Source organism: Haliotis rubra, unplaced genomic scaffold (assembly GCF_003918875.1).
Source record: "Haliotis rubra isolate DU_JTF1 unplaced genomic scaffold, ASM391887v1 Scf18, whole genome shotgun sequence".
In the NCBI taxonomy this organism is placed as follows: domain Eukaryota; kingdom Metazoa; phylum Mollusca; class Gastropoda; order Lepetellida; family Haliotidae; genus Haliotis; species Haliotis rubra.
This window is the reverse complement of record NW_025765780.1, coordinates 2,769,878-2,783,866: the sequence shown is the minus strand read 5'-3', so window position 1 is coordinate 2,783,866 and position 13,989 is coordinate 2,769,878. Positions and strand designations below refer to the sequence as shown.

Here is a 13,989-nt window from a genome sequence, read left to right as displayed (position 1 = left end):
AGTTACTGGAATGTCTGATTATTTTGGAAAAGAAAAAGTTTGGCAAGGAAAATTCTGCCTCTATCTAATGTTTATTTTGGCTGACGACCAGGGATATTATGTCGGGCGAGGGAGCTTTGAACTGAATGAGTGACTATGGTAATGTTATACACCAATTTGCCTCTATGTCTTGTTTTGGCAGACGGAAATTTGTTAAATTCGTCCGTCCATCGTTGGTGTCACCTCTTCAGTGTCAGTAGTCAAGACTAATACGATTCGGGAAAATGGCCGTCTTATTTGTTTGAACGTTTTGCCATCTGGGCTGAAGGGTTGCCGACAAAATTTCAATGTTACATAACACTCGTCCAAGCTGGGAGCTTTCACTTGTGAAATTAACTGCTCTGTTTATTTTAGGTTGCCATTTTTTGCAGCTTTTTTTATCAGCATATCTTCCAGATGTGCGATCTTGTTAAAAGTTTGGAAGCTCTAAGCCCCATGAGGCAATGGCCAAAAGCATGCAGTTACATTTTGAAGTTTTAATAGTAAAGCCTGCTCTGACCTGAAACTAGATCGTATTACTCTCCCCTGTCATGTATGGGTAAAGAAATACAGTGGAAAGCGAATGACTTTATGATTATCTTTACTTTTCAACTATATAATTTGCTTTTCACGTAATTTACGACCATATTTTTTATGCTATTTGTGTATTTTTCTGTTCTCAAGTGATTGATGAACATAATGGTAGTATGGTCACTGGCTTTTGATGAAACCCTGATAATAAATATGGTATTTGTCATTAGTCAGGGATATCGTGAGCAGTCTCAGGGGATATGTCAGCTGTGAAGGAAGTCTTTCATTCAGACAATATATTTTCCTTATCACCCTTCAAGACCCATGCTAAAACTGATTACACAAATAATAGTTTCTATTGTTATGATGTTTATTGCATCTTGGAAAATTGTTGTTCTCTATAGTCAGTATCAGATTTATCAACATGGCTGCCATGGCAGACATATTGCAAGTGAACAAATCAAACTATTTTTATAAGGTTCTTGTAATTTACATTTAAGAAACATTGCAAAATTATCATGTGTCTGGGGCATTTTGATATAGCACAAATGTTGTTTAAATGGAATAGAAAACAATTCTGATTTCAAGCTGTTTTTTAGAAATCGTGTTTCTTGTGAGTTTCTTCAAAAACTTCCTGTCCTCTACACAGAAGGCATGATCACATGCAAAGCCATCAATCACTAGAAACAGATAACTAATTGTGCTCATCAATTACTGATCTCAAAAGATGGTAATTTTCTGTGGATCCCAAGAAATCTATGGGTATTTGGAACCAGGACCCATTATCAGGAATTGTGATGAGGGTATCTGTTTAACCAAAATAATTCATTGTGTGTGTGTCTATGAGTGATTTTTCTGTGCATGGACGGATTTCCAAATTCTAAAAACATTCAATTCAGGCTTTTCTGCATCTTATGGATAAAATTCCAGAGAGGGAGTCCAGCCATTTGATTTCTTCCGCACAGAAAACGATTTAATGATAGCCACAATGTTTATGAGCAGGTTCAAGGAGCACTTGACTTCAACAAGTCCTTTGTTTCAGAATAACTGAGTTCATCAGTGTTTAACATGTCCTGAAACTTTTTCTTGTTTTTTTTTCCAGATCTTCAATACCAAATCTGATATGCTGATCCACTGCCAACAGATTCACAAGCAGGACCCTAAGCCTTACAAATGTCCCACTTGCTCAAAATGCTTCGCTAACTCGTCATATTTATCGCAGCACAACCGCATTCATACAGGGATCAAGCCGTACAAATGCGAGATCTGTGAACGCAAGTTTACGCAGCTTTCACACCTTCAGCAGCACATCCGCACCCACACTGGAGAGAAGCCGTACAAATGCATGCATCCAGGCTGCGGGAAGGCCTTTTCACAACTCTCCAACCTGCAATCTCACTCGAGATCACACATGACCGACAAGCCGTACCGCTGTAACTCTTGCTACAAGTGCTACGCTGATGAACAGAGTTTGCGCGATCATATTCCCAAGCACTCGGACACTAAACATCTCAAGACTCACATATGTCATATATGCGGCAAATCCTACACGCAAGAGACATACCTGACTCGGCACATGGCTAAGCATTCTAATGAAAGTCATAAAGTGGCGCCACGACCAATCAAAACTGAACCCCTGGATCCCGCTGATCGAGACTATGGCCGGATGTCCGAGAAGTCTTCACAAGATGGACATGTAGGTGGCGCCTGCAGCAAGAGCGTATCATCTGCATTCATGCCGCTGCCACAGTTCGGTCCCAACGTCAGCAGCAGCTCCAACTCAAGCTATCCCTATGGCCCTAGCCTAAGCTCAAATAGTCTTAGCTCTCCTCTCCCGCACATATCATCGATGACATCTCCACGCTACTTCCCATATGATCCAATTGGATTCCGCAAATCAGATCCTCCAGAAAGGAACCTGAACGTACCCATGACTACACGAGACAGTATGATTGCCAACAGTCTACTGAGTCTGCAGCACATAAAGAATTACGCTTCTCAGCAGATGCCCAGCTTTACGCCAACATGCACAAGCGGGTCTCGACTCACATGATTTGCTAATACAGTAGCAAGGTAGACATGTATCAGATGGTATGACGTCATCCTGATTACTTCTCTGCCACTGGTTATGACCGCATGTCTTATATAATATGTACTTGGCGTCAGTGGTCTTTAAATGGCATAGGACATGCAGTTGGGGTACATGTGTCACTTACATATTTTACAACTGTATTTTCCAGAAGTTGCCATGATGTTCATGACATCAATCTAACATTCTTCTTCCCAGATCCTACAACGACGAGCACTGAAGGTTGTGGAAGAAGGATTTTAGATTAGCATTGCTTGATAGAAGAGTATCCCTAAAACATCCAAACCAAATGACAAACAAATTTCCTTATGTAAGTTTAAAACCATGAGATTGACTTTTGAACTGTAAATATTTCTGCCTTGAGATTGTAATATTTCAAAGAATGTTTGACTTAGTGCCACTGCATATTAAATGTTGTATTATAAGGAAATTTAAAACTTTGATTGTTTTTAAAACTACATCAATTGCTTCTTCCCAATGTTCCTGAGAAAATATCCAGCGAAACTGATGTACAATTTTTTCCAAATGGATTTTTTCTGGACCTGTATCTTGCCAACTCTTACCAGTGGCAGATTGAACATTGTTTGTTATGATGATTATTTTAGTGACTTGACTTTTGTGTGTAAATGACACTGTTTCTATTGTGCAGGATCTGCAGCTGTCTTGTGTGTTAGATTATAAATCATGTCCTTATTATTGAGTTGTTTAGCTTTGATGAATATCATCATCCTTTAGATAGGACCTGCTTCTGAAGCACTTCGTGTTGTCTGCATGTAACTTGTATGAACAGAAACCTTGTTGTGCTGATATAGTCAGTATTATAGAGGTTGGTGGGAGGAGATTCCATGATGGTTAACATACTGACAACGTTATTGTCGTTTTGAAGTCATTGCCTGTATGTCACAAATAATCACTTTAACAAGAATTTAGAAATATTTGACAATTTGCTTGAGCTTGCTTTCACAACCGTTATGAGAACAAGTTGAAAAATCCTTCACAGTTGAAAACGCTGTTTAATTGTTTATGTGTCTTTTTACAAAAGTCATTATCATTTTGACATTGCCATGGATATGGCTGACAAGGACTATTAAAAATGCAAACAGAATTATCATTTTTTCACGATTTCATTATGAGGTTCCACATGTGAAAGTGTTTTTTTTCCTTTTAACATTATGGGCTGAATCATTAAACAGCTTGATTGTAGAGCGCAACAAGGTTTGGTTGTATTTTATGTCATACAGGCATTTAATGCCTGCTAACTCTATAAACAGAACTCACCCCTGATTCTATCAGACATATATCCCACTATTGGGAATGATGTACAAAAATTTCATGTTTCTTTTCAAGTTATGTTCATTGCTCAGTGAAATTATGATGCTGCATCCTATAGGTGTATCCAAAGGTAATTTTTGTATGAATTTGTAACAAATTCAAAAAAGGTAACAGAATTCTGAATTCAGAACCAAGTTTTGTTATGTTCCCGATTCCGTGCCTCTCAACCAAATTTGGACACCATGAGGTTCAGTTACATCTGTCCTTGACCTTTGTTGTTCAGTCTGGTGATGGTCGCTGAACACTTCCCACAAACATGCGTGCTGTGTTTCTTAGAAACAAGACATGTTACTCTGATCTCTTGTATTACAATGTGTTCAAATGCTCATCATTTCATTTGTAGATGTAAAGTACTTTTTACCTACATATCTATATTCAGGGCCCCTTACTTTCACAATAGGGCCCTCACTATGAATTGATATAGTTGCACCTTGGAGTTAATGTCATTGTGTAGAACATTTGTAGATAAATTAGAAAATGGCTGACATTTTCAAGTTTTCTGGAGGAAATTGCATTCAGATCTTGTAAAGATAATAGCTTTAGATTCATACAAGGTCTTACATTTCTTTTGTTTACTGACACTTTGAGAAGGTTTGGGCCTGAAGAAAAACAAATGTTTGTAATTAATGTCACAAAGAAGCACTTTCCTCCAGGTAACTTCAGAATACCTAGAGTATTAAATCGGTTTATACCAATGTTGCAATTACATGAAGAAATTATTTAAATTATGATATTTATTTTCTTTGTCAGTTTGGGAGAGTGCAAAACAAAGTAGTAAAATTAATTACTATTTTCTTCAGAGCTGCTTATATGGATATGTCACGCCTGTGCATGTTTCCCAGTCTACCACAGACTATTGTGGTGTGTTCCAGTTCTCTCTGTTTTTTTCTTGAATTATTCAAGAGTTCCACATCTCATAACATTTGGCGCCAGTAATCTCTTTATCAAACTATTTACACTATTTTGCAATTTGCTGTTGGAAATATTTCTTCTTAATGTTACTTTAAGAAACAGAAACTCTAAAACATCACACACCAAAATAGCTTGTCCTTTACAAACCCTTTCTTTATTAGCAGCTAGATTTTTGAAAGTAGAGAACCTGTTTCATCAAATTTGTTGTTTAAATGGCATATATGTTGCTCATATTAAAACACATTGATTCATGTGCTAATATTGACGCATTTATAACGTGTACTACCACGTAAATACATTTTCTGTTCTCGCCATGTAGATGAATGGTAATATGTTGTTATGAATGTGTTATTTCTCTATGAATAGACCAGTACAATTGCTAAGAATCCTTTTTAAACATCTATATTTTAAACAATTTCTTAAACATCATTCAAACCTGAATTTCATTCTTATTATCCGGCAATTCATTTGAAATAATAATATTTCTTTGTATATTAAAATTAAAAAGGTCATTTACAATTTTTGTGAACATTTTGTAATGGTTCCTATACTGTATACGATACGTTGGATTTCCCTTAAGTGATGTTAATATCTAAATAATTGGGTACATTTCTGATATTAGTTTAAGAACAGTGAATAACAAGTGTAAACAACACAACAAATATGTTCATATTTGTTACCAATATGTTAAAACAGGTATATGTTTAGTTAGTCATTCATTAGGAAATGTTTTGTGCAAGTTTTTCATGTGCGTCCGACATCTGAGATGCTCGGACACATTGTTCCTCTACCATTCCCAGCTAAGCCTCTCTGCATGAACCAGTTGCTTACATTTTTCATTAGGTATTTAAATTTGCTGGTTGAGTTTTCAACTTGTCATTTTCATGTTTCATCAGCTTTTCAATTTTTAAGGTTGACAATCTCCCTTTTCGCCCCTTTGCGTCCCCTCTAAAATAATATATTTTCATCGTACAGGGGAGCTAACCCAATCAAATTGGGTGTGAAAGCGCTGTTTCTGATGATTTTATGAGTGTTTGTCTGAAGAATGATACACTGATTGCAGGCAATCAAATTGGCTGCAGTCACTGATGAAGAACTACAAACTACCCAAAGAGTTGATAGGGCAAAAAGGCAGCTATTGTAAGTTATTTCTAAGCTGACAAAATTATGGGGGCCTTAGTTACCGTCAACTGCTACAGATCATTAATTTGAATTGGTTGTCTCTAACGAGGCTTTAATTTGTTATCACAAGGCATGATGGGAAAATCATGGGATTGCTATGTTAAACATGTATGCTCATTTAGTAAGGATTGATGTTTGTTTACTGGTTATTAAGTTTTCTTACTCCTTATCTGTATCTGGTATTCCGAAGACAACGATATTGATAACTATGTACTGTACAGTTACTAGGTTGTGGCTTGGTTATGTATACATGTAAATGCTGTTGTACTAACGATACCTGTTGTTTCCATCGTCTTCAAGTGTGATCACTATTATCATTACGCCTCCCTTTGTGTTTGGGTCGGCATCAACTGTTATATGGAGGTTCTTACAGTGTGTGACCTCTTTCCCATTACTTGTATCAGAGTTGTCTCCCCTTTGCTTGTGTATGATGGTACATCGTGATCATATCACGTGACCCAAGTCTTAGAAACAACACCACTTAAAAAGTGGATGTTTTTCTTGCATGCTCAACTGAGGATTTTGCACTGGAGAGAATTCAATATTTACTTGTACCTATTTCATTGTGCATACGTAGATTATTAACACAATTATCAGTCTGGATCGACCCGATGCAAAGGGGAGGCAAATCTATAACTGTTATTTGTTAATATGTATTAATTGTGTTAAAATTTCTCTAAAAAAATATTTCCGATGTCATGATGTAGTTGTATGATGTACCCACAAATGAAAGTTGACACTTGACAATAGTCCAGTCTAAACCTTATTCCTTGTAACATGGTGTAGTAAATTGTCATTCCTAGATCGAAGAAACCGGAATGAAACTGGATTGTCTTTTAGATGCTAGTACTATGATATATTAGATATATTGTATGCACAAACGTTTGTGTACAGCCACAATCCCTCTATGGGACTGCAGCACTCTTCTGATTGTCCGAGAGTATGTGATTACGTACTAATGTAAATGAATATTTGTGTGATGAACAAAATATTGTGCTGTCAAGTGAGATACCATACAGAGAGATGTTCATTTCGTATACAAGTCCATATTTTATCATTGTCAGCACTTGTATCTTCATTCTGATTATTATGAAAACACTTCTTATATTACAGTAGTAACTACTCTGTTTATCATTATGTGTGTACTTCAAATTCCTGTTAGTATTCACCGTGTTTTATCTGTGTAAATTGTCTCTTCTGCACCAGAACGTGCATGTTCTTGCATTGTTGTTAACAGTTGTGTCAGTTCAGTTAAGTGGATACATACGATGTGAAGCCTTTTACTAGCAGATTCATACACCTTCATTTACAAATCTTGTAGATGGTGACTTTTTTTCTCTACTTGGCAAAAATGAGTGGCATCAGACTCTTATTTAGCTCATGATATGGTTGAATGTATTCACGCACTGAGAATAATCTATGCCAAAGTGTATGGCTTGTCTGGTCTAGGGGAGATAATTCAAAGTGGTTATTAGATGCACCTGTAAAATCATCTAATATCTAAACTGACATAAAACATCTAAAATTATTCATTTAAACACCAATTACATTTACATTTTTTAAAATGAAAAAACCCCAACCCAACCCCAATCTGTTTTAAATTATTTTATCTTACAGTTAATTAATTGGGATAAAATACACTTTTGTAAAAATAGACTCTCTAAAATTTATAAAGTTAGTGAAACTGTTTCTGATGTATCAAGATTTCATCATTCCATAATGAATGAACAACAAAATTTCAATTTTAAATGAATAAAGACAATTCATTATTCAAATCAAGGTAAAAATAAAAAGATATCATTACTCAAAACAAACTACATATGAACAGCAAGATTTCATTATCACTCTAAAACACAAGTAAAAATGTATGCATGAATCATTCTCCCCTACACATAAAGCACAATGAAGTTGTCATGTTCAGATAGGCAGAGTATGGATGAAATCAACATGAACAAGGCAGCATGTCTTTTGTTAACCTTTCATCTGCTGATTTCATCATCTATTCATTCATCAACTTGGATCATTTTCTTTTTTTTTCGCACTTGAAAACATTTTCATTTATTTCATGTAGAAAAACAAACATCTTTTTCGCACAACATGGGAAAAACGTTTCCGTGCATTTTTTGCGAAAAGTTTTTACTTGATGATTGTACATGGCGATGGTATAACTCAACGAGGCAGCAATCAGGAGTAGACAGCATTACAACATCAGCTGGTATTCTCTATGCAGAATTATATCACCTACATGGGCCTTTAAAGTCTTAATGTGTGTTCAAACAGATGCTTGGCAGTTGTACATTTTCCAAAGCCAATTGATTAAAGGGGTATAAAAATGCTCACTTATCATGTATGCAAAGAACTAATGCTGTGAGCAGAATTCATTTTAAAGAATTCGTATTCAGAGATGCAGGTATAACTATAACGTAATTATTTTCCCGTTACTTCCCCTTCTGCCTATTTTTTGTTATTAATTTCATGGACATTTTTGTCTGTTCAGAAACCAAAGGATATCACCAACTTTGCAATATACTTTGCAAGGAAGATCATTATTGTCCAGAGATGTCACTATGTAGAATGAGAGAGTGAGCATTATTTTGACTGGTATGAATGCTTGTGGCTTGATGTCTCCCTACAATCGATGCATAGGTAGATATTCATGCATCACTGAAACCATTCCTGATTTTATTAAAGCAAGTTCCTATTTTTTAAATTCCTTAAAATTTGAAGCAGAGTCACATATATCATAGAATGAAGACAACAGTAATCTTGATTGATATATGTTAACTGGATCCTGTGTATAAAAAAGGAGAAAATAATAATTGTTAATTACTTACTTGCTTAATTACTCGTTTGTACAAAATGGATAACAAATATTTTTGATAATCAGAATAAAAACAAAATTCAAAATGTGATGTTTTTAGGAACATTTGTGTATGGCCAAGACAAGATAGTACATAGATGAGTCTAGCAAGGCCAGTAGAATGTTCGGTTGGCAATAAATGCAACAAAGGAGAAGAAAAACATCTAGTGGCTCAACTGCTGTTTGTAATAATGGGCAATATGAATGAGTGGGTGAAAGGTCGATGTGAGACAGAGAATGACTGACCGATAGGTGGGGTGTTACAGCTGAAGCCATCAGGGTTGTGACAATAACTCTACCCATGAAAGATGGTAGCAAAATCTGATTAGTGCCAGGAGTGTGATATAAGAAATGGTTAGGACATGAGGAATATTGACTCTGAAGATGACAAGGTATGATGATAATACTGCTCTCAGTTCCTCCATTGGTCTCCTCTCAGTACGTTCTAACTTACTGGGGCCACTGTCATCGAAGGACAGTAAACCCATAACCCTGACGGCTTCAGTTGTTTTGTCTGTGAAATAGCTCAATTTTTTCCCATCATATGGTACAAGGTGCTGACATATATAACAAGCTTTACATTTTCTATGCATGGAACTTTCTAACACATTCCAGTCACAGGTTCTGAGTTTAACATCCATAAGGCAGCGAATTATATGAAAATTGATTTGGAAAATTTTACATTCATGTGAAACATGATAAAATTTAGTCGGTTAGTTCATCCAGGATCTCGTGAGAAAAGATTCTTGCAGATGTAAAACCTAAACCTAAATATCAAACTTGCTATTCAAATCCGTATGGGGTTTAAAAAATTACAGCTGAAAGGATATGCATAGCTGTTTTCACCTTATCTGAAAAATGCTGAAATTTACACCAGTATTGTGTTATGTATGAAAATAACTTTCAATGTTGCAATCAGTTATCCTGACAAATGTTTGTGTAATATAACAAATTTATGTGATTACATTTGGAGTAAGAACTACATCAAAATGATTCTAATTATATATTTTCTAGTTTGCGATTTAGGAGTAACCTAAATGCAACTTTTGCAAATCTCAGAGGATGTTATATAGTTTTCATTGCAATACATGTTTTACTGCTGCTGTAGTCGTGGCTGTGACAGATGACCATACCGTAGAGATTGTCCAGTAACAGATTGTATATGTCATAGCTGACACGACAGTAACCCATGGGTAGATGTCACAGCCATGCATATTACAGCCTTATAAGGAGTTATTACACAGTTGACCAAATTTCCATATTTTTGTTGGTTATTTTGAAATATATTAAGATGTGAAAATTGCACTTTTACAGGAAAATGGTGTTGTTATGGTGTGAATGAATGAGAATTTGCTAGGATATGTTAAGAACTGATGCCACTTATGTTTGCCTGTTCTGAAAACAGGCTTTGGTTGTGAGGTGTGGTTAGTTATGTCTGTCAAAGTGTTGTTTTTAGATGAAGTACTGTAGACAACAAGCAAATCATATATAATCTGTACTTACTCAGAACTGGATGTGAAAAAAAAACCACAAAGATTTTCTTAAGTATTAAATTTTGAATATTGTCATTCACTAAAATTCCATTTTTCTAACTCTAACCAAAGCCTGTTGACAGCTGAAATAGCCCTGTTAACAATGCTTATGTTTCAGTTTCAGCAGGAAATCTTCCACATGGCATCTCTGTAGAACTTTGTGGTAATAACCAGGCAATACTGGTTTATATCATAGGTCTTCGTTATTGCTTTCTTGACATCTTTTTCAAAAGATTACCAAAGAGTACTGACTGGTAATTGTCAGAGGTAATTATCAAATCCTCATTGACCCAATGAAACCACAAAATCCTGATAAATCACAATTCTATGACAATGGATACATGTTCTTGGCATGCAAAACATGTCTTGATTCAGATAATCAAAATTTAGACCAAATGAAATATCTACTTGTTGGTGTTGGATTGTATTTGAAATCTTGAGTGAGACCCAAGTGTTTTGGTGCATGTCATCAAATTGTAAACAGTGGAGTGGAACGGTTGCCATGGTTCCCATGGTTTCCATGATTATCAGTAGATTTCTAGAAATCTCCATCATGCCATCTCCAAATGAGGTCGCCATCTGTCATGTCTTGAATATGTCATCATGTCTTGTGATATTATCAGCAATAGAGCAGATTTATCAAAGTTTTGTCAGAAACTGTCCTGTTAATGGCATACACTGGTGAAGTGTTTAAGAATACATAATCAATCAATTTAAAAATGTGTGCAATATTTTGATAAACTATACAGTGTACTGTAACAAAATGGAAATAGAAAATGTTTACATTTCACACATTTCTTCTAGGAATTGATACTGGACATGAACCAGTTTAAAAAAATTAAACTAGTCTCTTTTAGGTTTAGACTCAAAGATAGCTGACATGAACTGCGAGTGATATTTTGAAATTTTCGAACATCATACAATGTATTGTTGCGTTTTAGGCAAATAATGGGAAAAGGATAGCAGGCATGCTTCCCTTCAACTGATGTTACTTTCAAGTTTACGGAAACTATAACCAGCTTTCTGAGGGTAAAATTAGCAATGTTACTAGGTAAATGTACATGTAGTGTCAGTCAGTTTGAGAGCATTTCATGTGGGCACATGCATCAGCGTAAACTCGTCAATACCCAGGAACAAGCATACCATACCCATTTAGTCAAGTACTGCTTGTCCTGGATATCGATGGACATCTAGAAACCATAACGTGTATTCAAGTTCACTTTGGCTACTTCATGAAAGGTTGGGATGCAAGAGGTTAAAATGTACTTTTTAACGTTCAAAACGTAGGTTGATGCATGGCGTTCACATAGGATTCTTGAAATTAGGAATGAGTTCAACTCAATATCTGGCAGCCCCTGTGGTATTCTAAACACATATCCCTGCCTAACAGTAGGGTAGTCCTTGTAGTCACGGGACAATAAACTCTGTGTCAAGTAATACATCTGCCTTATCCTGCTCACATAATCTGAGAAGCCATGTGCGAGGAGGTGTTTTTTCCTTCTTTTTTTTTGTGACGTTTTAATTACTATTTATCCATCCATATCACTCTGCCATGTTTGTGGGGTGACTAAACCTTGTTGGTGCTTTTCTTTTGCCCTTAGCACCACTGGATGTATTGCAATTCTCTTATCCCAGAAGAGTGATCTCCCCTTACACACTTTTCGTTTGAATCAGATTCATGAAAGTTCAAATATAATTCTGAATTAATACACTTACAAAAATGCAAGTGTTTGTTCTGTATTGACCAGCAATGGGAATTCTTTGCCTGGCTAATGATTTGATTATTCGCAAAGTATTTGACAAGGTAAAAGACAAGGTCATTTGGTGAATCATTATGGTGAATGTAAAGGGAGCCTTCACATACTTCTTTCACTCACTGGCAACCTCTCAAGGGATTCTTCAGTCCTAGTCTGAAGGCAGAGGCTAGCTGACAGTAACGGCTTGGAAGGTTTTCATTGTTCGTATTGTGATAAATTTTGGGATAGTTTGTTTTACTTGTCCTTTGTTTTCTTCTTGTATAAATAAAAAATATATGAGAAAATACCCTTCAAAAGTTTGGCAAATGAATGAAGGATTCTTATGTATTGTTTCTCATAGAAATACTCTCAAATATATCTTTTATCATGAAACATTTTATCAAAATCAACAATATCACTTTGAAAATAGGTCTCTTTAATGAAATATTACAAGTGAAAAATACCCCAAAACTTGCCATATGTTAATCTTAATGTATCTTTTAAAGAAAGCACCTTGCTATACTTTTCCCACTCATTTCAAAACGTTTCATTAAGACCCATCTACCTTTTGTAAAGTCTGTAGTAACTGTGCTGACAGAACCCTAACCTGTTGTCCACTTCCCAAACCTAGGAGGGTGTTTTCTCTCAGATTGCTCCTTCACACAGCATCGCATCTTTTCCCCCGAAAGTTGCCCAAGGTAGCAACTCTAAAAAGTAGCCTTTCTAATTAATTGGTCCTGATTACAATTATTATTGGTGGTTTTAATTATGGCAGTCTTCTATTGCTACTTGTATCGAAGCTTTGTTAAAAAATAAAGTTGGAAAATGTATTTTTGTTTTGTCATTATTTGTTCAAAGGAGCATTTTACACACCAGCAGGACAAGTCAGAACCAGCATGTGTAGCAGCCATATGACCATAATGGCTGGGAAATATTGTGTGGTGAATGAAACCTGAGCTTCCACTGCAGAAAGCATGGACGCCATACCTACACAGACTGGCCTATTGGGTTTACCAGGAAAACTGGCCACAGTCTCATGCTGCCAAACACTTGCATCACCTTTTATTGCAGTCTGTTTTTTTAACACTGACTTCACCAATTTTACAACTATGACATGGCAATCTGTAAATCATTGAGTCTGCACCAGACAATCCAGTGATTGACATCATGCACATCTCTTTAAGCAATTTTGATACAATGCCATGCATCAAGCAAGTCAAGTGAGCCTGACCATTCAACCCATTCAGTCGCTTCCTATGATAGGGATGGGTTGCTGAAGAACAATTTTAACCTGGATCTTCACTAAGGTCCTAATCATGCATCAAAGATAACTCAACCAAAGCAAACATTTTAAGATGCCATGGTATTGGAAGGATGGAGGTTATCCCTACATGTCCAAATACCACCTGAAGGAGTTGACTTTGTGGAGTTCTTCAACAATCCCAGTCTTATAATGTGACTGAGAATGAGAGTAGATGGTTCCACACACGACGGTCAGAAAGACATTTACTACAAACCAGTGTTGGGAATAGTTTAAAATCTCATAATTGATGATTGCTTCATTACAAACCGATGAATCATCGAAAGTAATTGGTTGGCGTCATTTATCAAATTTTCCTGGTTATGTTTCTTAATGCACAAAAAAAAAAAAAAATCATGTCGTTCTTTCAGGTGTTTTTTTTAGCAAATTGCACATCTTTACAGGATGACTGGTATGTTGGGAACATATATTTCCTGGACTCTTTAACATAAATTCAATCATGACTTGGAAAGATAATTCAATCATGATTTGGAACG

General features: G+C 35.9%; 2 protein-coding genes across 13 annotated transcripts in view; one reads left to right on the top strand and one right to left on the bottom strand.

Annotated features, from left to right (window-relative positions):
- Positions 1–13,022, top strand: part of LOC124273374 (zinc finger protein rotund-like) — a 229,285-nt gene extending 216,263 nt beyond the window's left edge. For all 12 annotated transcript variants that reach the window (XM_046708615.1, XM_046708614.1, XM_046708616.1 and 9 more), the window contains one exon: positions 1,652–13,022. In XM_046708615.1, coding sequence (XP_046564571.1) covers positions 1,652–2,602 — 951 coding nt within the window. In that variant the 3' untranslated portion in view covers positions 2,603–13,022. The remainder of the gene's footprint in view (positions 1–1,651) is intronic.
- LOC124273377 (cyclin N-terminal domain-containing protein 1-like) overlaps positions 1–13,989 on the bottom strand; it is a 45,128-nt gene that overhangs the window by 18,082 nt on the left and 13,057 nt on the right. The gene's annotated exons all lie outside the window — the stretch shown is intronic.